At 38.0% G+C, this 22,232-nt stretch overlaps 1 protein-coding gene across 2 annotated transcripts in view; it reads left to right on the top strand.

The window, feature by feature from the left end:
- Positions 1-22,232, top strand: part of Abca12 (ATP binding cassette subfamily A member 12) — a 171,662-nt gene that overhangs the window by 38,418 nt on the left and 111,012 nt on the right. For both annotated transcript variants that reach the window (XM_058577446.1, XM_046440002.2), the window contains exons 3-5: positions 9,035-9,188; positions 20,002-20,093; positions 21,684-21,781. In XM_058577446.1, the coding sequence (XP_058433429.1) occupies positions 9,035-9,188; positions 20,002-20,093; positions 21,684-21,781 (344 nt within the window). The remainder of the gene's footprint in view (positions 1-9,034; positions 9,189-20,001; positions 20,094-21,683; positions 21,782-22,232) is intronic.

Below are 22,232 nucleotides of genomic sequence, written 5' to 3'. Positions count from 1 at the left end.
ATGAGACAGCGAGTTTGATGAGAAATGTTTCTACCCTGAGCAAAAGAGGAGGCCAGTGATATGTTGTGGGTTACAAAGCAGGCCGTGGGTCACACAGATTGTCTCTTTCCGATTGGCAGAGGTCTTGGTAAGGGGAACCTTGGTTTAGGAGGGAAGTCAAGTCTGACAAGAAGATGTGGTTGCTACCTGTCAACAGTACTGCTTGAAAGAAAAGGTTGCGACACACATTTTCCACTGGCAGGTTGTCACACGTATCATTTGTAAATAGACAGAATATGAATACCAAAGACCCGAACATTACACAGGCTGTTGAGGAGTGAGAGGAGCCCTACCCAGAGCCAGAGTTTCCCCAGTGAACAGACCATCTGTTGACTAGGCAGCTCCTGAGCTCCTGCCTTTAGGGGCTTTCTTTTTTCTATATAGTGATCCTAGCAACTAATTTCATCGGCTTTTATTTTTACACTACATCCCACAATATTTTCTGTGATCACTGACACAGATTTCCATAGGAAAAGTCATTGTAAGTAGCATACCTTTATTGGGATAATTATTGATACTCCTTTTTCTATATCGTTTCTCTTAATGGGTTACTGAAACCACATTTTCATTTCCAAACATAATCTTTGTCTGAAGAACTTAATACTTCAACATGCTAATCTCCTTTCACAGGATGTTTCTTCACTTGTTAACAGTGGTGATGGATGGGTGGTCCAGATATTTTTTCCTTATATAAGTGAGGATATTGACTCAAGGTAGAAGGTTATCATTGAATAATACTTCATTTGCAAAGCTAGGATTAGAAGAATATTTTTTAAGCTTCTGCTCCTGTCTGGTCCTTTACTTGCTAGAGTAATTTCTGATTACAAGTGATTTGAAACCAAGACTTGAAACCAAGCTCTTTTCTTATGTAAGAAGTTCCTTCCTGTGGGGAAAAACAACTTCCCAGTCACAAGTCCCTTTTCAGCTGGAATAGATTAAAGCACATGTGCCCCAGGGAATATCCATTCTTAGACATTATCCACTACTACCTTAAAAAAAAAAGTAAGAAGAAAGAAAAGAAAATGAAAAACAATTTTGTGATCACATATATGTAAATATGGAATTAACTAAAGCTATTCAGATCTTTTTCTGAAAAACTTCTCTGAGTCTTTAATATGCAAATATATTCTGGCTTTCCCAGATGGGAGATAGAGTTTAGTTTCCTAAACTCATTTGGCCCCAGAGCCAGGTTTATGGAAATCCCTGATGCTCCCCACTCTGTATTTCCCTAAGCCCAGCATCACACTGGAGATGAGAGTAACCAGAGAGGAATAGAGCGACCATTCCTTCTCTCAGTGCAGGCTTTGAGCATTAACTACCTAGATGCCTGTGGTGATCTGCAGTAGAGTTAACCATTCCTGCATTCTTTCCTCACCATTCAGAAGATGCCTGTCCTTTGCAAGATGCCAGCTGGTGTTGTTGGATCAGTGGAAGGTGGCAGTGTTTCAGGCAGGGACTGCAACACAGTGGGTGCTCACTGTGGGCCCAGTACAGGGTTCTCAACCCACCAGTATCAGATCTTTCTGACATTACCAATCAACACAGTCATACCCAGTGTATGTAAACCCATCTTAATTCAGCCCTGCCCAGAGGCCAAATGGTATGGCTGGATGCATCCAAGAGGATTAGGAGACTGAGTTTAGTGAGAGAATATCCTACGATAAAATGAGGATCTAAAGTTCACATTCAAAATAACTTTAATTTAGGTATAGAGGGGAAAGGTAGTTGCTAAGATTCTGTTTACAAATGGCCAAGCAGGGAGAGTTTTAAAGATGGAATTGTGAACTTTGGTTATTAAAACACAAGATCAGAAAAGCAAAATGTTGATCACTATTGCATCCATCTAATAAAACCCACAGAGCTCATTCACCCAAGTTGAGCCATGGATCTCAACATTCTTTGCCAAGTGTGAATATTTTGAATAGTATTGGTGAGATGCTTATTTTTAAATTTCTCCAGATTCAGGCCACTTGGAAGTTTATTATGTGCCATGTATGAATTTCCGTTATGTCTCCTGGCCCGAATCAAGACCTTTTGTTTAAAATTTAATAGATCACACTATGGCCTTTGGAACTTATCATGCAGCAGGTTCTTCTTAACATTCAGAGGAGTGAGACACATTTTGTTCTGGACACTTAATATGGAACTGTGGAGCCCCTGGCTGACCATCAATGCAAGTGTACACCTGAGGGTCAAAGTGGCAACATCCAAAAAGACCTCAAAGTCCTGAGTCCAGATCACCTTCTAAAAATCCCCTTGTTTTTTAAAAAAATATAATAAGTCAAAGATATAAAGAAGGCTGGAATCTATCCCACTTTCTCTTGCCTATAGTTTCATAGTCAAGAGTCCTAAAATGATCTCGCTGGTGACTTTTTTCGCACTTTTCAAAATCTGTCTGGCTGTAACTTAACTTCAAGGAATGTGGAGGATGGGTGAAAGATCCCAGCCTTGCAGGGAACCATCCTGAATGACCCGGGGTTTGTTCTTGTTCTCTGTGACTGTAGCCATTGAACACATGCAGGTGCCGACCTTTTGAATATAGCACGTCCTTGCTCACTGCTTTAAGAATTAGGCATTTTGCCTCAGCCCTCTTTGCCACCTACAGCCTGCATTCTTGCCAATGGATTTGAACTTGGAAAAGCATTTCTCCTATGAAGCAAGACTTGCCTGGGGAGAATTAGGGAGAATGCGTCACGGCACCACACCCACTGAGCATGTAGTAATTGAAGCTCTACACTAGTTGATACAGGTACATATTATGAATTACTAGGGAGAGAAACACATCGTGCAATACTCCTAACCATTCATTGGCTCAAGGCAGAGATGGGAGACCAGGTTGGGCAGCAAAGCCTCAGCCACTGAGTGGCAGATAAGACAAATGGTGCAACAGCAGCCTGATGAGCAATGGCAAATCATGATTCTCTGAGGCCCTTCACCTTCAGTGTCCTCCTTACCACAAGTTTTATCTAATTAATCTTCCCTGTGCCCATGAGGAGGCAAGGCCCATTATCTTCAATTTGGTAGGTGTGGAAATAGAGACTTAGGAGAGGTTAATTTACCTCCCGTGATTCAGTAGCAAAACCAGAAATGTACCTTTTTTCCCAATCTGCAGACTGTTCACTTCAAGATATTGACACTTAACAAAAATGTTTTCACCATTGTTGTACATAGTGTGGTTCTGAATCCATCTCTGGAATTTTATTATTGGTGTGACTTTGGCCAAATTGCTTGATCTCTCTGAAGTTATCTGCCAAATGGGTTTAACACCTGCCCTGCCGACTCTTCAGGATTTTCGTGGGGCTCTTGTGAAACGACACATATTAAGTCCCTTCAGAAACCATGAAGCATTTCTTTTAAACCAATGCTTGACTATTTGCTTGCAAATATATACTTTTAAAAATATTTCTTGACAGATCAGGAAAACAATGACTTCTATATGCATTTTATTTAATAAAAAGAGAGATAGACTTGAACACAGGCATGTTTGAGGGACCCTCCTCCCCCATCGTCCCACACACCATAATAACCCAGAGTTGTACTTTTTAAGTGTTGAGATGGAATTTTTTTTTTTAAATAGAAGGAGGAATCTCACTTACCTTGGTGTCAAATACTTGTTCAGTAAATAATGATTGAATAGATAATAGATGGCTTCATTTTGTAGATAATAGATCCAGGTATTGATATTATGGCTGTCAACGTGTATTAGATTTTCAGAAAAACCAAGATCTAAAAGAGCTACTATAATAAATATTATTAGTTTTATTATTCAGTTGAGTCTACCCATTTTATGAGACACATGAATATAATGCCATATTAACCATTGAATTTGCTATAACATTGGGATAAAATTCGAAACTTTATCCTAAAAATAATAACCTGAAGATGTATATTATGTTAAAGCCCTAAATCCTATGACTCCCAGGGGTTCATTCGTTCATTCATTCATTAATGTTTAATAATTGTTTACAATGTTCTGAGCATTGTGCTGAGAACTAGGCCAGGATATTTCATTCGGTTTTAATTCTAGGCTAAGGTCATTCTGGGTCATATGGGTGCCAAAGCCATTGTTCAGCGGGTCTGGAAGAAGAGTCAGTGTAGTGATTTTGGCTCCCAGTGCGGGGCAGAACAGGACACCACCTTTTAGGGCACAGCCTGATCATTCAAGGGGAAGGTGTCTTGAAGGACAACAGGTCAGTCCTATGGGCCCCTGATAAAGTGTTCTGAAGTTATTTGAAAGGCCAGGTTTATGTTATTTACAATCTTAATTGTGTGTTTTAAAACATAATTGAGAAGAAAATGTGCTTGAAAACTATAAGAGAGTAAAAGAGATTTCTTTAATAAATTATTTCAGATATACTTTTAAGATTCATTTCCTTTATTCATATTTAAACATTTAATTACTTGCAGATGATATTTTTGGATCTGCTTGTCTCATTTACTCTTGTCTTGTTGTTAAAATTCTTGTGGTGTTCGACAAGGAGACTTAGCATTCACACGATCAGAAGGCCTGATACTTCTCTGCCCCTGTGACCCTATGTCTGAAAAGAAAAAAATATATAGTGCTCTAAATGAGTAAGTCCATATTTTTTTAGTCTGAATTTCCTTTCCAAGCAAGAAAATTATCATTCAACTCTTTGTTGGGGTAAAGACTAAATTCGTTTCACCTGCAAACACAAAAATACCACCTAGGTTGGGTTCTGACCTGTTTTGAGAAAAACACAAAGAAACACAGTAGAAATTCTCCAATTCTACCATTACTGTAATATCTACAAATGTCACCAAGGCAGCTTATAGAATACTTCCTGGGCCTAATGATGTCAAATGGAGGGAGCTTCATTATTAAAAGGACTGTGACATTTCTTTCTTTAAAAATATGATAAATAGAAAATAACACTTCTTTAGACAATGCCAATGAGCAACATGTTCCTGAATTTGTTGGGAAGGATGTTGGAATAAAACTGCATTCTTCACTGTGTCCATGAGAAAAAGAAGGGGAAGGAGGAAAAGAAGGAGCAGGAGGAGAAGAAAAGAATTGGAAACTGAGTAAAAAGAGGAATTGGTGAGAGGGCAGGAAAAATAAAATATGAAGAAGTAGAGGAAAAGCAACGTGAAGCAGCTTAGATACCCTGAGAGAAGAGAAGGATGGGGGAGAAATGAAAACAAGAAATGAAGGAGACAGGGGCCAGGGAAAGGGCTGTTAGGAGGGCTAATCCTCCCAGGGACAGCAAACTACAGCCTGTGAGCCACACCTGGCCAACTGCCTTGTGTTTTGTAAATACAGGGGTTTTGTTTGTTTTGTAGTAATGAGCATTGAACCCAAGGCTTTCTTCATGTGCAGATCTTGCAATAAGCTCCAACCCCAGTCCCTGGAATTTTGGTTTCTAATAAGTTCACTGGTGATGCTGATGCTGTTGGTCCAGAGACCACACTCCAAGAACCATTGCTTTGATTTTTATATTATATCATACTAATATTTCTCTGAATAAGGAATTTTGTGCAGCAAGAGAAAGGAATCACATTTGATCTTCCTTTTTGATAAATCATAAATGCCTCGATTAATATCACAGTTGTTTACGGAGTATATATTTTTAAAAATTCTTAAACTTAATCTTTTTATAATGCTGGTTTCATTTTTTACAGCAATGGAAAATGAATTTGATTTAACTTAAAGTTTAGTTAATTGGTGATTTGTTGCTAAAGTTGTTTTATAGTTTAGTTTGATTCCATTAGGCTATATTGATGTTATAATGGGACTTTGTCAATCATGTGAATTGTATCCATTTTAAGGGAATGGCCTCTCCCACACATGGGTGGCTGTCCCCTGCCTCTGTCTGGAGCTATTGAGGAACTATGCCATCAGTGGCTTAGGATTTTGCTTACCATTCATCTTACCTCACTTCCAGACTATGTTGGAGTCTTCTGAATTTGACATCCATGAAATTGGCAGGTCTTTCAATAGCTTTTCTTCTGGAGTTGGGCATGAATGTTGTCTTGGGTATGAGATGTTTGAGAAATATGGTACCAAGGACTTTATCTTGCTTAACATAGAGCCTGAGGTCTAGTTTTTTTGTTTTGTATTTAACCTGTAAATGGTGCTGGTGGTTTCCACATTGGCTGGAAACATGGACACTCCATGATTAGTCTTAATTTGCATTCTCTATGCTTGCTGTGCTCTGAAGTTTTGTGAAACATCGAGGAATGTTTCTCTTTTTCCTTCATCCTAGCACTTGGGATTATAAAGAGAAACATTATTTTAGAATCTGAAGGTGCCAGAGATACCTTCAGAACAGAACAAGTTCAAGTCAAAATTAGCAACTCTTTAAAATCTGTGATGGTTTAATTCCGCCATTGCTTTGAGTGGTTACTTCCTTGCACACATAACTGAGTTGGGTGAAAGATTGAAAAATACATTTTCTTTTCACAAGAAAACTACAGTGACATTTGGTTCTATGTAATTCTGACTTGTTAGTCCTAGAGGATATACAGATTCTGTGAAAAGTTGATGTACCTGAAAAAATAAACTGTGGATGCCCAGGAAGGATGATCGATGTAATACTAGTTACATGCCTAGCACCATAAACAAAATACAGCAGATGCTTAATAAATCAGTGTTACCATGTTGTAGTGGGCCTCCTCACTTGCTGAGGGCACAGTGTTTGCCTAAAATATGATGGTAAATTAAATAATGTGAATAGTACATACTCTGCATGAACTGCAATGTGCAAGGACCTCGTTTGCATGACCCCAGGAGAACACATGAAATATCAGTCATCAAGAGAGTGTGCAAAGCACTGACTGCCTTACTTTTAACACCCTGGGGGCTTATTTTTTTAAAACACCCTCTGATGAATTTTTCTGTAAAGTTGGTTGTTTGTAGATAATTGCTTCAAATTTCCCTCAAAAAAATTTGCAACTTTTAATCAATGCCAGGAAAGGTAAAATCGGATGTAAAGTGACACCTCTTCTAAGCTCAGCCTTCTTCCTGTTACATCTTTTCCTTCCTTTCCCCTTCTTCGTGTTGCCATGGAGCTTTCTTGAGCTTCCATTGTTTTTAGCAGCACCTCACTCAGCCACACCATCATGCTGATAAGTGCTGTAGAGCAGAGGGTCATCTGGTCCCTTCTGTCTACCTCCCATTCAAAGAAGCCATTGTGTGTTTGAGGTAGAGCAGGAACAAGCCATGTGAAGACCCAGACCTTGAGTGAGCAGCTGCAGCTGGAATCTGCATAACAAGGTGGATTGCCCTTGATGGTGAACTTCTACTGCAGATATACAAAGGTCTTGTATGCCGTTCACTATGGCAGAAGTATGCCAGAGAGGGATGAAGTGAAGAGCTCTCAAGCTTGTTCAGGGGACCACAGGAAAGACTGGTGGGAATTAATGTTGGTTCCATGCAATTTTTGCTCAAATTTCATTTCAGGAGGGGCACCTGTCTTTCCGGTGTCAGAAACAGGCTGCTTAGAAAATAATAGTGAAGAGTTTGGAGGGCAAACAAAGTTCTCTCCAATCTCTTCTGAGATTTCAAATCTTTCATTCATACTAGCGTTAATTTCTGTATGATTTTCCTGTGGCTGCCGTAATAAATTTCCACAAACCGAGCGGCTTAAAAACAACAGACACGTTATTTTACATTTCTGGAGATTGGAAGTAAAGAATTTGATCTTAACTAAACAATAAGGTGTTTGCAGGGCTGCATGCCTTTTGGACTGTCTAGGGGAGAATCTGTTTTCCTGCCATTACTGGTTTCTACAGGCTGCCCACATTCCTTGGCTCTGGGTGACTTCTTCCATCTTGAAGATAAACAATATAACATTTTCCTGAATCTCTCTCTTTCTATTCTCTTTTCTTCTGGCCAACTTTCCTATGGCCCCTTCCCTTTTACTTCCAATTATCTTTCTTTAGGAAGATCTGCATTTAAGCTACTTGGATCAAATTTTTATTTATTATTCTCTTGCTAGTTTATTAGTGCATAGCCATATTATTCCTTCTATTACAAAGAAAACTTTTCTTCTTAAAATGAAGATAGACCTGTACTGACACTCTTTTTTTTTAAAAAAACAGATTTATGAGGAAATGAAGGTTTTGCTTGTTAGCTTTCAGTCTGGAATTTCCCTTGTATTTTCTAAATCCGTCTCTTTAGAAAGTTCGTTGTCTCCATATTTTCCCAAAGGGAAGAATTTAGTGTTTTAATATCAAATTGAATTGTGAAAAGATTTGTATTTCACAGCTTGCCAACTGTCTTTAATCATCACATTTTATGAAGCAAATGTTAAAGTAAAGGTTACAAAACCCTTTACTGTTATTGTTCTTGTTTCCTATGATTAATTTTTGGGGAAATCTGCATATTCATTCACATCACTTGCTATTGTTTTTTATACAGGGGAAAAAAAGAATTGCACAAAGGATAATTAAAATGTTACATTTTGAAGAAACCAAAAAATATCTCCTAGTATCTGAAAACTTGAGTGCACTTATACCCACTTTGATTATAAAAGTAGACATTTATGATCTGGGGAAAAGAAGATTAATATATGGCCAAAAGGAAAAAATCATATGAAATTCTGTTCATACTGTTTTAAAATGTTTTCTTTTCTGATCTTTCTTTTAATGATATTTTATAAACTTCCCCATATTAATTGATACTTCATTGATGCCTTGTGTTTTATTATATTTATACACTGTAATTTATTTAAAAAAAAAAACACTTCAGCAAACACTCTTGAAACACCTTTAATCATTTCCTTAGAATAAACCCCAGAAGAAAGATCCCTGGAGCAGCAAGCATATTTAAGCCTTTAAATCATATTAGTAAATTAGAAAAATCATGTTAAACAAAACACCCTCCATATCTAATGTAGTTGTAGAGATGGGCTACTTTGTAGAACCCAAATAGTATTATCCAATAGGAAATTTCAGAAATGCAGTTATTACTATTCTTTTTTCTCTGCCCAGGCAAATGTGTCATAGTAATATAACTATTATTTATTAATTTCAGGTTACCTGGCACCTCGAAACCTTCCTAGTACCGGATTCTTCCCGTTCTTACAAACCCTACTCTGTGACACAGACTCTAAATGCAAAGACACACCCTACGGGCCTCTAGATCTGCTCCGTAGGAAAGGAATCAACGATGCAGTGTTTAAAGACAGGTAGGGGCACTTCCCATGTGTGTTGAGTTTTTCTGAGAGATAAAATCATTTTTCCTTGTGAGATAACCAGTGTAGGTCTTCCTATAAGTCTATACAACCTTATTTTCTGTGTCCACAAATGTAATGATGTAACTGTGAAAAAGACAAGGTAAGTACACGTTAGAATCACTTTGATTATGTGAGATGGAGCCTAATCTATTTTGAGTAAATTATTCAAATTTTGCTTTTTTTAAAAAATGAATAGTCAAGGTAGTTCTACCCTCCTTCCCCCAAAGATCTTCTGTCAGTGACACTTGGCCCTACGATTTCATCACAAGCATCAGAAAAGTGTCAAGGGCATCATTTCCAGGAAGAATGACATATTTATGTGACTCTATATGGCACTTCCAGGTGAAATCAAAACTAGAAAGTACAAATAAGAAAATTAAGGACCTCAAAATTTAAAGTAATAAAGTTGAACGTATATATAATTCAATGACAACCTTTAAATGAGATTAATGTGTGCTCTATTTTATGATGTGAGAAGCAACTGAAGAATGAAGATAGGGAATCTGGATCATTCACAATCTCAATTTTCCTTCCCAAAGAGATTCCCAGGAGCCTCACTATCTGCAGAACTGAAAAACAATATTGTAATTTTGGAGTCAACCTTGAGATAATTCTGCTGCTAGAGATTTTTTAAAAGTGTCTCTTGAGAAAAGATCACATTTATGTCTACTCAGAGATATTTGGTTCCTAAACATGAATATTAAATTCCTTAGCATGTACCACAATTTCTCCTTTAATGTCGTCACTGTGATTTTGATCATTAAATAATATGGGTGAAGTTTTAAGAGAGAGCAACTACAAACTCTTTAGCATAAAATAAAAACATGTCAAGAATTTTCATGGGAAACAACTTGGGACACAAAATTTTTGCATTACTAATTTGCACTGGTTTTGTTGTTTTAGTAAGTTAATCAGTCCTGGTGCTTAGGACAATTCTGATGTTCATCCATTCATTATTAATTTATTCAAGAGACAGTAACAGAGGTACTTCTGTGTCACAACCACCATTCCAAGCACCATGATACAGTGGTGAATAAAATAGATTTTTTACCCTTTTGTCACTTGCATTCTCATGAAAGGGGAAGCAAAAATAAATAACATAATGGCATAGAAATAAGTGCATCAGCAAGAAAGTAAAATTAGGTAGAGAAATACAAGTTGAAAGGTGGGGACTTAATGGAATAGAAGGAGAAGGCCTCTTTCAGAAAGCGACATTTGGGTAGAGACCAACAGAGACAAGGAGAAACCCCAGCAGCATGTGAACTTCTAGGAGAGAGTGTCACACACAGAGAAACTGAGACCTGAGGTGGGGCAACCTGACCATTTAGAGGAGCATGAAATCAGCTAATGTGGCTGGAGCACAGGGAGGGATGATGAAAGTGGCAGGGATGTGCTGACAGGGGACACAGGAGACAGAGCACGCAGACTCAAAGGTAAGGGACTGCCGCCATCTGCATGGCGGTTAATTCAGAAAATTGGCGAGGGATGATGGGGGATTAAGAAAGATGCACAAACATTTAGAGAGAAAAGAGAGATCAGGCAGGACACTGATCTTGGATGGAGAAGCAGTGACACAGAGCTGGCCCAGCAAGTGTATTATATAGGCGTCATAATCAGGAAGTTAAAGACTATGGAGGCATTGTTCTTTGTGCACTAAAAAGTTACAGGACTAGAAACATTCTTGTAGCTCTTTCACAGTTGCAGTGAAAGGAGCTTCCTGTGGCACCCAGGAAGCCCATTGTCTAAAGTTTCTATTAAGCAGGCAGGCTTGAAGGTTACAGCACTGGTGTAACATTGTAGTTATCTTTCTATGCTCAGAATCCTCTATACCTGGGAGTTGGTATCTGAACCTGGAGGTTAAGAACTAAATGGCTCTGTGGCTAGTACAGAATCCCCTATTGAACAGGGTATCACCATAGCAACTGGGCTATCTAGATGGGCAGCTTTGCACAGAGAGTTTTCCCTGAGGGGCATCCCCTCTGTTACAGGACAATTTCAAAACCTATAATTGAGTTGCCACTCCTGATAGGGGACAGCTTGGTAATTTTAACCAAGTGAGAAGCCATTAAGAAGTTTTAAGTACAAAAGTGATACAACCCATGGTTTCGAGACTAGCATGCTCTAGGTGAACACAAACGTTGCCTCAGTGAAGGAGACCAAAGCCAGCTAGAGTTTCTGACCTTTTGTGCAATCAGCATAAAGGTGATATGGAAGGAAGAGTGGTATTCCCTATTGTTCCAGAGTTGATGGTCCATGTGAGTCTTGAATTAGATGTGATTTGTGCCAGAGTTCTAATGGGAAGATATTAAATCAATAACAATAACAGGAGAAGGTGTGACCAGCATGCCTGAGCAACAAACCCTTATACTTAGAGTAAAAAGATAACTTTTGCTGAGGAAAAGCGCATGGGGAAAACCTTCATGAGGTTTACCGGAGATGAACATTTTGTAAAGCAAGTATTAGAGGAAATATGGACAACATTCAGGTCCATGATATACAATTGGATTACAACCACACCTGGGGCTTTCTTCTCTATACCTTTGTTCCTCATGAAAAACTGTCAGGTCTCTAGCTCAATTGTGCCAGGGCAGTATGATAGGTTGCCAGGAGATGAAAGAAAATACCTAGAGACTGCATACTAGACACAAGGCTTTGAGGAGAAATGCTCACAGTGAAGGCTCAGTGGCAATAGGCTGACCAAATACCACCTTCATCCCTTGTAGTGTTTTGTCTGTGGTGGCCAGCTGGATAAGTGACATGTATCCTCTCCACAGTGCTCTCTGTTTTGCACCAGTCACTGAGAGAGGGGTTTTATATGTTAGGCTTCAGAAGCAGTGACATCATCAGCATTAGCTTGCTTGTATGACAAGCATCCCAAGGAGCAAGTGCCCTGGTGTACATGCAAGAAAGTAGCTTTCTACAGATAACACAAAACTTACCTAAAGAATAACATACATGAGACAAAGTCAGTGTCCTTCTAGTTTCTCTAGGAATTACTGGCCTGGGCCTGTTCTCTTTGTTCCCTTGACTTGGCTAGATTTCTGTGGGGTGGGAATAAAAGGGCATTCCAGCATCATGGCAGCTTACTGTGTTCCTTTTCTCTAAAGATGATACAAGAGCTAACTAAGAAGGAAAGAGTTAACATCTCTAAGAATCGTGCAGATACACTTCCCCCAAAAGGAGTATTTTTCAAAGCTGTAGTATAGAGAATCAAACTCATGGGGTTGTGTGGGATGAGACTTTATGTTGGTTTTGGAAGTAGATTAAAGTCCAGGTTTATTTGATCATCTAGTGATTATTCTCTAGTCATATCTGTTTTTCTGTTTTATTCTAACCTCCAGGTAGTTTGTCTAGCTCAAGTTGCATGTTGCTGTACATTCTGTATTTTTTCAGAACTACAAGTAATTGGAGCTTAATTTAGAAAATTATGTGCAATAATAAAATTGTATTAATGATAGTTCCCACCATGCTATTAACTTTTATGCTTTATATAGCTGTGCAATGAAAGTGGCGTGTGGTTACTGGGTAAACCATTCCACTAAATTGCTTCCTTTGGTGAAGGAAGATTCAGCAGCATAGCCTCATTAAGAAACAAAGCAGACTTCCTTTTCTCTTCTGTAAGTGAGGAAAGAAATGGCACCTTTGGTCTCATCAAAAGATGACTGCCATGTTTCTTTTAATAGAATGCTCTTCTGAAAGACATGATCACACTGCAGTCACTACTTGCTGGCCAGTTGCCAAGTGTTTTGATGTGATTTTGCTTTTGGCACTAGCCTTCTGTTATTAAATTCATACTTCTCTAGGCATTAGCTTCAGGACGAGATGTTTTTAAAAAATCCAACACTGTACTCAGCATCCACTCTAGCTAGCTGTCTGAAAAAAGAAATGATTACATTTATGGTTTTCTTGCTTTTTTGCACAATGGATGATCTGACATCACAGATCTAACCCTTGTCTTTCCTCCCTATACTCATGTAAGAATGCATCAAACAGTAGGAGCCCCTGGCTGTGCCATTGCTCACACAGTTGGCGAATGGCAGAGATCATCCCCCAGAGCTCACAGGGTCATTATTTGGAGAAGTGATTCAGCATTCCTATAGATCCTGGGGAGAAATTGCCTCTATGGGTTTGCTCCCTATTCTCATTGACACTTATCCATGACCTGTGTTTTCTCAATTCATACCTCTGCTTCTATTGTATGAATCCTACAGAACTTGAAAAACAATTTTACTTAGAGATAATTTTAAAATGCCTAGGGTTTTGTTTAAAATTGAAAAAAAATATAAATGAGTTTAGAAATTAACCTAAAGATGTTATTGGGAATATAAGACAAGCAGATATAGAATAGGCATTTGCCCTCATTTGACTATAAAGATGACATAGGATGTCTAGGTGTCTTATTGTTTTAATTTTGAGGTATAGCTATTTAGTAACCATTTAAGCTAGAATTAGTATAAAAAGAAAGATTAAAATTCATTTATCTAAAAACATGCTGGGGGAATATATTAACTGCCATTCAAGCCAAGCTCTTCATTCATTCAGTAGAATGCATTTAATATATACAGTGTGCTACTAGGACTATGCAAGTTGCTGTAGATTCCGAAAATGATATTCCCTGCAAGAATTTACAACCTAGTAGAAAAGGGAGACAGAGAGATAAGATGGCAGGAAAATGACTACATAACATGGTAAATGTAATGAATATTTGTTTATCTCCTACTGTGCCCAGAACATTAGCACAAATGCTGAATAGGTACGTAATTTCCTAAAGGTATTGTTTGTGTCTGAGGAGTCTGAGTCTTATGTTGTTTGTATTATTGGAGTGGAAGTAGGTGTGGGTTGGGAGATTTCAGGAGAGTTCTCCCAGAGCTGGAAAGGGTGTGGTCATTAAGGACAGATAAGGTGTGGCTACCAGAATCCAAGGTGTGTTTGAGCAAGGCCATGGAGGAAGAATCCCAGAATTTAGTGAAAGAGAAAAACAGATGGTGGCACCTGTATAGTAGGCAAAGAAGAATAGGCAGATAGCTTTGCTTCTGATTGTAATGGAGAAATCGCATATTTCCTTGAAGCGTTGCCCAATGAGTCTGCCTATTTCTTGGCTAGCAGAGCATAATCTGCACAATGTCATTGGAAAGACACCATGGTGTAGTCATCCCCTCCCCATTCTGCATGTTCCTAACACATATGCACCTTCTCATCTGCCCAACATTGTGCCTTTAAAATCTTTTACAAGTGTATTTGTTTGGGTTACATAATATAACTCCTAAGCCCTTCCTAAGAATTTAAAAAAATCCTAAGACAGTATAATGCATTAAGGCAGCTCCATCTTGATTATAACTGGGTCACTGAAAAGAGAGATGTTTTGAATGTGGACCATCAGAGATTATATCTGCAGCCTGGGTGACCCTTAAGGAATTAAGGTCAGGATGAAGTGCAAGAAGATGATTAAATCAATTAAAATTTCCATCTGAATGACTGTGTGGAGACAGCCAGGGAGGATGGCTGCCTGGAAGCACTGAGAGCCTCATGACCATGACAGTGCCCTCAGTTACTGTTAGCAGTTAAGAAGCAATGATGAAAGTCATCTGGAACTGGGATTAGAAGCAGGTTCAGGGCATCATATTTCACATCTTCTTTCCAGATGTCACTGATATAATTCTGGGGAAAAGAGAAAAATACATATAAAAAATTAACTAACCCTTAAGAGACAAAAAAGAATGTCAAAATTTTCTTTCCAGGATTTGCCATATGCCTCTTTCCCAGTAGGAATTCCTTTTATAGACAAAATTTATCATGGTGCATGCATACCACCCATACAGGTAGTCTTTCCTTTCACAGGAAATTAAGACTCAGTATGAGGCATAACGTCTACCATTATGATGATATATATAAATGTGACATTTCCCAAATGTAACTGTTGGTAGACATGACTGAGAAGTCAAATCTATTCTGGGTTTAGTTTTCCTCCTAACATAATGGAAATCTTGAATGCAAGATGTTTCCCTTATTGGGTCCCATTCAAAACAGAACCTGATAAATACACTGAGCAAGGTACATGACTCTGACATCTCAAAGGAGAGCTCCTCAGTCAACTCTGTGGTACTGTACGTATAGCTCAGTCCATGAAAATTAGTTAAATGGTGCCACACAGACTACTTGGTGATTTGAGTCACTCACCCCAGGATTGAATGTTCTGGAATCAGATTAGCATACATTCCAAGTTCAGGGGGCATCTAAGTTTTACATAATGCTTTAATATATTTCCCAGAGATATCCAGTATGGGATAGATTCTATGTGACTTTCTCAGAGCTGTTAAGTCTCTTGGGTTGGTCCTGGGGAGTGGGAATGGGGAAGAGTTACCATTGAATAGTTCTACTTATGTGTCATAGTCTAGTGCAGGGTTTCTCAGCCTTGATGTTATTAATACTTGGGACAAATAATTCTTTGTTGTCTCTGTGTTGTAGGGTGTTTAGTAGCACCCCTAGCCTCTACCTACTAGGTGTCAGTAGCACCCACACACACAGTTGTGACAACCAATTATATCTCTAAATATTGCTGAATAATCTCTAAGAGAGACAGGCAAAATAGCCCCTAGATGAGAACCACTGTTCTAGTGAAAGCAAGGAGGGAATATGTTAAGGAAGTAAAAGGGTTGAATTAGGATTGTGATTCTCAGGATCTTATTCTACAAAGATTACCAATGGTATCTGATTCAGGAGCCCCTGTCTTGTATTCCCATCATCCCCTATGCATGTCCTTACTCAGTTATTAATCATTAATATATTAAAAACTTAGTTTTCTTACTTGACTTGACCATTATAATACATATAGTAGGAATTTAACAAATATTATGAGTTAATGAGTTAATTAATGCATATGTCAGGTACAGTATAAGATTATATGTTTGTGTCTGGGTGTTTCCTCTTCCAAGAATGTTTGCAGAATCAGGTAAGCAATGAGGATAGCAGATCAAGGCCATTTTAAAAAGGTGCTTCCTCAGCCATAAAGTGTTTCAAGAGACATTCTTTATTATCAAGTACCCAATGGCTTTTCATGTGCTAAACAATCATACTATCAGCCTACACAGTGCCCTCTAGACTTTTCTCAATAAGGTAAAAATTGATTATTGCTACAAATGGAAAAATCTTTTCATAAATAATGAAATTAAATACACCCACAAAATGAAGCAAGGATTACAAAACCCTGGTTAAGGTCCTATGCCTCATCCACTTGACCAGCTATGGCTTGGCAGTTCCAGATCTACAAAATAATGGAGTATATCTACTTGGTGTTCTAATTCCTGAGAATTCTAGGATTCTGAGGGGACTACACTGAGAGCATGTGTGCATAAGTATTGGACTTAAGCTCCATGCTGATGGTAAAGGTTGTGTTTGCACCGTCTTCTTTTGTGAGTACTTTGATGAAAAGCTAATGTTGGCTGAGTCCCTGTGACCACAGGGTCCACATAGATACTCAGTACACAGATCTCACTTTATAATCACAACCACTTTGTAAGATAGGTGTCTTAGTCAACTTAAAGGAGGGGAAATTTATTGGGAGTTCATGGTTTCAGAGGTTTTAGTCTATAAATGCCACACTCCATTGTTCTGGGCCCAAGGTACATCATGGGTGAAGTGTGTGATGGAGAGAAGCAGCTCCTCTCATGGCAGCAAGGAAACAGAAGGGGTCTAGAGGAGGCAACAGGCTGCAGGAAGAACAACTCTTCTAGGATACGTCTCCAGTGACCCACCTCCCCCAGCTTTGCCCTCCCTGACTATAGTTACCACCCATTCAAACTAGGATGAATCAACTAGGTTACAGCTCTCATAACCCAATCATTTTACCTTTGAATGTTCCTGCCTTAACAGGAGCTTTGGGGGACATCTCAGTTCCAAACCATAATAATAGGTGTTTACATTCCTAATGTGTAGATGAGGGACAGGATTCCTGGGATCAGAGCTGCAATTCCAAGGTGTCTTCTAACTCTAAAGCTCTTTCTGTCATACCCCAGCAAAACTCTTTTTTTTTTAATGGGCCATCAGATCACATAGTCCAGTACTATGCTAGATGTTAGATGAATGAGACGTGATACCTGCTTCCAAAGATGTCACAGTCTAGAATGAAAAAGTGGTGGGAATAGTTACATTTGGATCTAGGTAAGTATGTAAAAAATGTGTGAAACAGGGAGAGGGTATTATTTCATCACTATTAGGAAGCTTTGTCTGTAAGCATGATTATGCTCATTAGAAAATTCAGAAAATGCTATTAACTCAATTAGACTGGTTTCCTTTTTTCTATCCTTTACTAATTGAATAGTCATCAGGCCTGGTGGCACATGCTTACTGCCGGTGATTTGGGAGGCTAGCAGGAGGATTGCAAGTTTGAGGCCAGCCTTTTCAACTTAGAGAGACCCTGTCTTAAAATTAAAAAGGATTGAGGATGTATCTCAGTGGTAGAGCACTTCAGAGTGTAACACCCAGTACTGGGAGGGTGGGGGGAAACAAAAATAATAGAATTAATTATCTTTGAGGAAAATAAGTTGTATTCCAACTTATAGACTAAATTTACCTTCTTGCTCACATACTCTCTTTTGTCCATTTGTTTTGTTTCTGCTTTATTTAAAGAAAACAGTTTTAATGTCCAATGGGAGTGGACACATGCCATTACACCATATTTTGTAAATGTAAAATGAAACTGGAGAAATTTTTCAGGAAGAGGGATAGCAAAGAACATATGATATCCCAAGTTCTCACTTCCACAGAAAGACCACAGAATAGGATGTAGGGAACCACGTAACCATGGGCACTTCCTGATCCAGGAAAGTCCTCTGGAAAAAGGGACCTCCCTGGTTCCTTTTCTGGAGTGGTCACTTTACTGCTGAGTGAGCTCAGTCCAGATGAGCCAGATGCTTGCTGGGAATAGAATGAGCCTGTCCCATTTTGACGTTTTAAGAATATTGGTAAGAGTAGTTATCTAGATATGAGAAGATGGGTAGATAGTCCACTTGGAGCAGTTGGGGCTTTGCTTCTGCAAGAGCACATTTTCTTAACTTCCAATTGTCTCTTACTTTTTTCTTCCTCACTCACATTTATTATTCAGTCCATTTTCCCTTGCTCCTTCATTGCTATTTTGATCTTTGTTATTGTCCCTTTGGTTTTCATTTCTGTCCCTAGTCCTTAAAAATTTTATGAAGGCCATTTCCCTCTTTGTTTTCAAAATGTATTGATATTCAATAGTCTTCCTTATAGAGTTGCAAGCTGAATTGGAAAAAAAAAAAAGTAAGCCCAACTTTCTCAAACTTTTGAAACTTCTTTTTGAGAAAAGGGAAAAGGTTCAGGTCAGTTCTTATTTTTATCTGGGTTTTCCCATTCAAATAGCATAAGGAATGTAGGGAGATTTAGGGGAATACAGACAAGGTCATGAATAATTCAAGCATACATTAGAATGCAGAAATTTTGGAGCAACCAGTATATTTTAAGGAGAATATTGGAAAAACACTGGGGAATGGAAACAAATATTACCTCTTCTTATCATTTTTAAAAGAAGAACACACCAAAAAAATATTGAATGTACTTTTCCAATTATAAATAACAACAACCTTGTTTCCAAAACAGAAGTCAAACTGAACCACAGTAGTAAGTAGAAATGCTCTCCATCTTAATGTATCTTTAATATGCTTTTTAAATAAAAAAGCTATGTGAAATTCAAAACTTTTCAGAACTCTGGATATTATGTACATCCAGATGTTTGTACTGATTTTATTTTTGAAATATATACATTTATTTTTAGGCACTTACTGATAGGTATGTCCAGTTTTCAAAAAAAAAAAACTAAAGAGGAAATGACTTTTTTTAAAGAGGGTTATTTAATTGTAGGAAGGTCTAATATTATTCTCTTCCAAAATCTAGTGAGATGATATTGTGCAGGGATTGCTGGCACCACATACTCTTATCATTGCATTGACACACTGGGGGCAGTTGAACATCTGGTTATGTTCCTTTTATACCTGGTACCACCTGTGGTGACAACAGTGACAGTTCCTGGCACATACTAGATACTCAATAAATGCTGTTTCTTTTCCTTCTTCCTTGAATCTATCTTACAAGTACTATTAAACTGAGAAAATCTTCAAATCAATCTATCTTTGATTGTTGACAAATACATAGACCTCTGTTTCAGTCTCCAGAAAACCCATGGACTCATCTATTTGGGATCCATCACCTTCTGAAGAGAAAAACATCAGAAAAATTTTATTTTTATTTTTATTTTTAAAATTAATTCTTATTTATATATGACAGCAGAATGCATTACAATTCTTATTATACATATAGAGCACAATTTTTCATATCTCTGGTTGTATACAAAGTATATTTACACCAATTCGTGTCTTCATACCTGTACTTTGGATAATAATGTCCATCACATTCCACCATCATTTCTAACCCCATGCCCCCTCCCTTCCCCATAAAAGCTTCCAATAATTTTAATTTCCATTCCAGTCACTTCCTTACTGTAGGATTAAAAGAAAATAACTGTTTTTAAACTTCCTCTAGGTCATTTTGTCTGAATAAAAATTTACCTTCTAGAAGATCTTATATATTCATTGGTGTATGGTTAGGTGAATTCTTCCCTTAATATCCTAGAAAGTAGATGAAGAATTTGAAAGTCCTAAGAGAGCTCTGAAATCTGCCACATAATGCATTGCTTTAACTAACTGAAATTAATGTGGGTAAAGTTACAGAGTTCTTGCTTTTTATTCTTTAGCGAAATTCTGAAAAAGTCATCCAACCTGGAGAAGGACAGTAATTTATCACTCCAGAGCACTCAAGTTCCAGAAAGAAGACATGCATCGTTGGGTAAGCTAACTCTTTTTTTTGCAGAGTGTAGAATAGGCCTTTTGGAACAGCCAGCAATGGTCTAATCTTTAAAGTGTTCATACCTCAAACTTTGAAAACAAAGATGGAATGCTTAGACTATCTCTAAGACATCAGAATATTCCCCATGGTTTCCTGAGTGCAGTGGTATAATTATATAAAGTTCACCAGAATCATAAGAAACTAAGTTCTTATCGAAATACCCTTTAGGAACAAAGTCCTAGGTGTTGAGAATTGTACTGTGTCCCAGAATTGAATCCGAACTCTTGTCTGCAATTAGATGGTTATGGGATGGTCCTAAAGCCTGGTAATAAATATTATTGGAAAGTATCTCAAATACATTAGAGACTAGGGATATATTAGTGAACAAAAGATTTTTGTATGTTGGAATGTGTGCTCTAGGGGAAGAATAAGGAGTGTCTTTAACAATGCCATGGAATATTTTACACTAGGATATTAAATAGCATTCCCATACAAGTTGATGAAGTCAATGAAAGAAGTCCTGGGTTAATGTAGTAGGAACATGGTGGTAAATGTTTTTGAGTAGTTAATGTTCTGTTATGAATGATCTGTGGGTGTTTGGCTGAGTAGGTTAAATCACAGTAGAAATAAGGTCATGGTCTTATGGTTCAGTAATCTTTGCTTTGCTCGGTAGCCACAGATTATGTTTCTCCTCCTGGCTAGTCTTCACACAAATGTTATTTCCTTGGTCTGGAGAAATCAGACAGTAAATTCTTTAGCCCCATGGGCACTAAAATAAAGCATACACCTTTCTGACGATGGGTTACTGGTATCTTTGAATACTAAAATTCTTTGTTATGAGGATAATAAATACTTGTGTTCAAAATTCATAAAAGTCACCATATTGGCTTACTGAATATCCATGGTATAAATAAATGTACACTTCTAGCTAATTCTCTAAACTCAGAAAACTCTGCCACATTATAAATAGTACTAGATGAGGACCCTTTGGGAATTACTTAATTAGAATATACTGTAGTCTGGACTAATTGCTTCATTCCATTTATTTGATCTGAAATATCATTCAGAAACCACTTTGGGGAGGAGAGAATTTATGATCCTAAGCAGATTTCAGCATCCCAATTGGACAATTAAAAAGAAAGACCATTATCACCAGATGTGCGTTGGCAGATCCTTTGAACAGATGTTGGATATGATGGATCTGTGGAGCTAGTAGAGGCACCTCAAATCCTCTAGGCCTGCAGAGAAATGATTCAGTTTATTGGGCAATAATATTGATGATGAAGTTTAATGACACAAACTGGAATGAAAGCAAATGACATCTGAATGAATGGGGAAAAAAAACAGGAGCTGACCAAAACCATCATAATTTTATGTGAAGAGAAAATCTCATGGATTTGCCATTTTGTCAGTATGAAACTTTCACCGGAGTGACATAGTTAAGCACATTCTTGTTGTGGGGTATATGAGGTTACAAAGGATTGTTATGGATTCTAATGTAATTCTGTTCGTGTGTGTGTGTGTGTGTGTGTGTGTGCGCGCGCGCACGCGCGCGTGCATGTAGAATTCTAATACATTCTTCTACTACAGTTCTGGTACTTCCCAGTCCAAGTTCTGATTTGGAAGAGGCTGGAACAGAAACTTTCAATGGCAGTCAAGTGCTTGCACGGATCCTTGGTTTGGAAAAGGTAACTTCATTTAGTTTTTTCTTTTTTTTTTTTAGAGAGAGAGAGAATATTTTTAATATTTATTTTTTACTTATTGGTGGACACAACATCTTTGTTGGTATGTGGTGCTGAGGATCGAACCCAGGCGAGCGCGCTATCGCTTGAGCCACATCCCCAGCCCTTCATTTAGTTTTTTAATGGGCAAATAATAAAGAGGTTGAACAAATGTGTTTGGGTTATTGGAGGGATCTCTCACATAGGAAGAAGCTTGGACTGCCTTTTCCATTTAAGTAACATCTCAGGCACTTTCTTTTTTTAGGCACTCAATAACTGCTTAATTTTAAGATATTGTGAGGTTCCTTAAGTTCCTGGGCATTTATTTACTTCCCTGGTAAGTCCCTTAATTGAACTTAAGGTTTCATTTAGTAAGAAGTAAGGTGGCATGATATGTGATTTTTTAACTTTCTGAAGT

The sequence above is a fragment of the Marmota monax genome, unplaced genomic scaffold (genome assembly GCF_021218885.2).
Source record: "Marmota monax isolate L192 unplaced genomic scaffold, Marmota_monax_Labrador192_F-V1.1 WCK01_AAM20220418_F8-fsc00041, whole genome shotgun sequence".
NCBI lineage: Eukaryota > Metazoa > Chordata > Mammalia > Rodentia > Sciuridae > Marmota > Marmota monax.
Note: the sequence above shows the minus strand (reverse complement) of the source record. Positions and strands in the feature narration are given on the sequence as shown.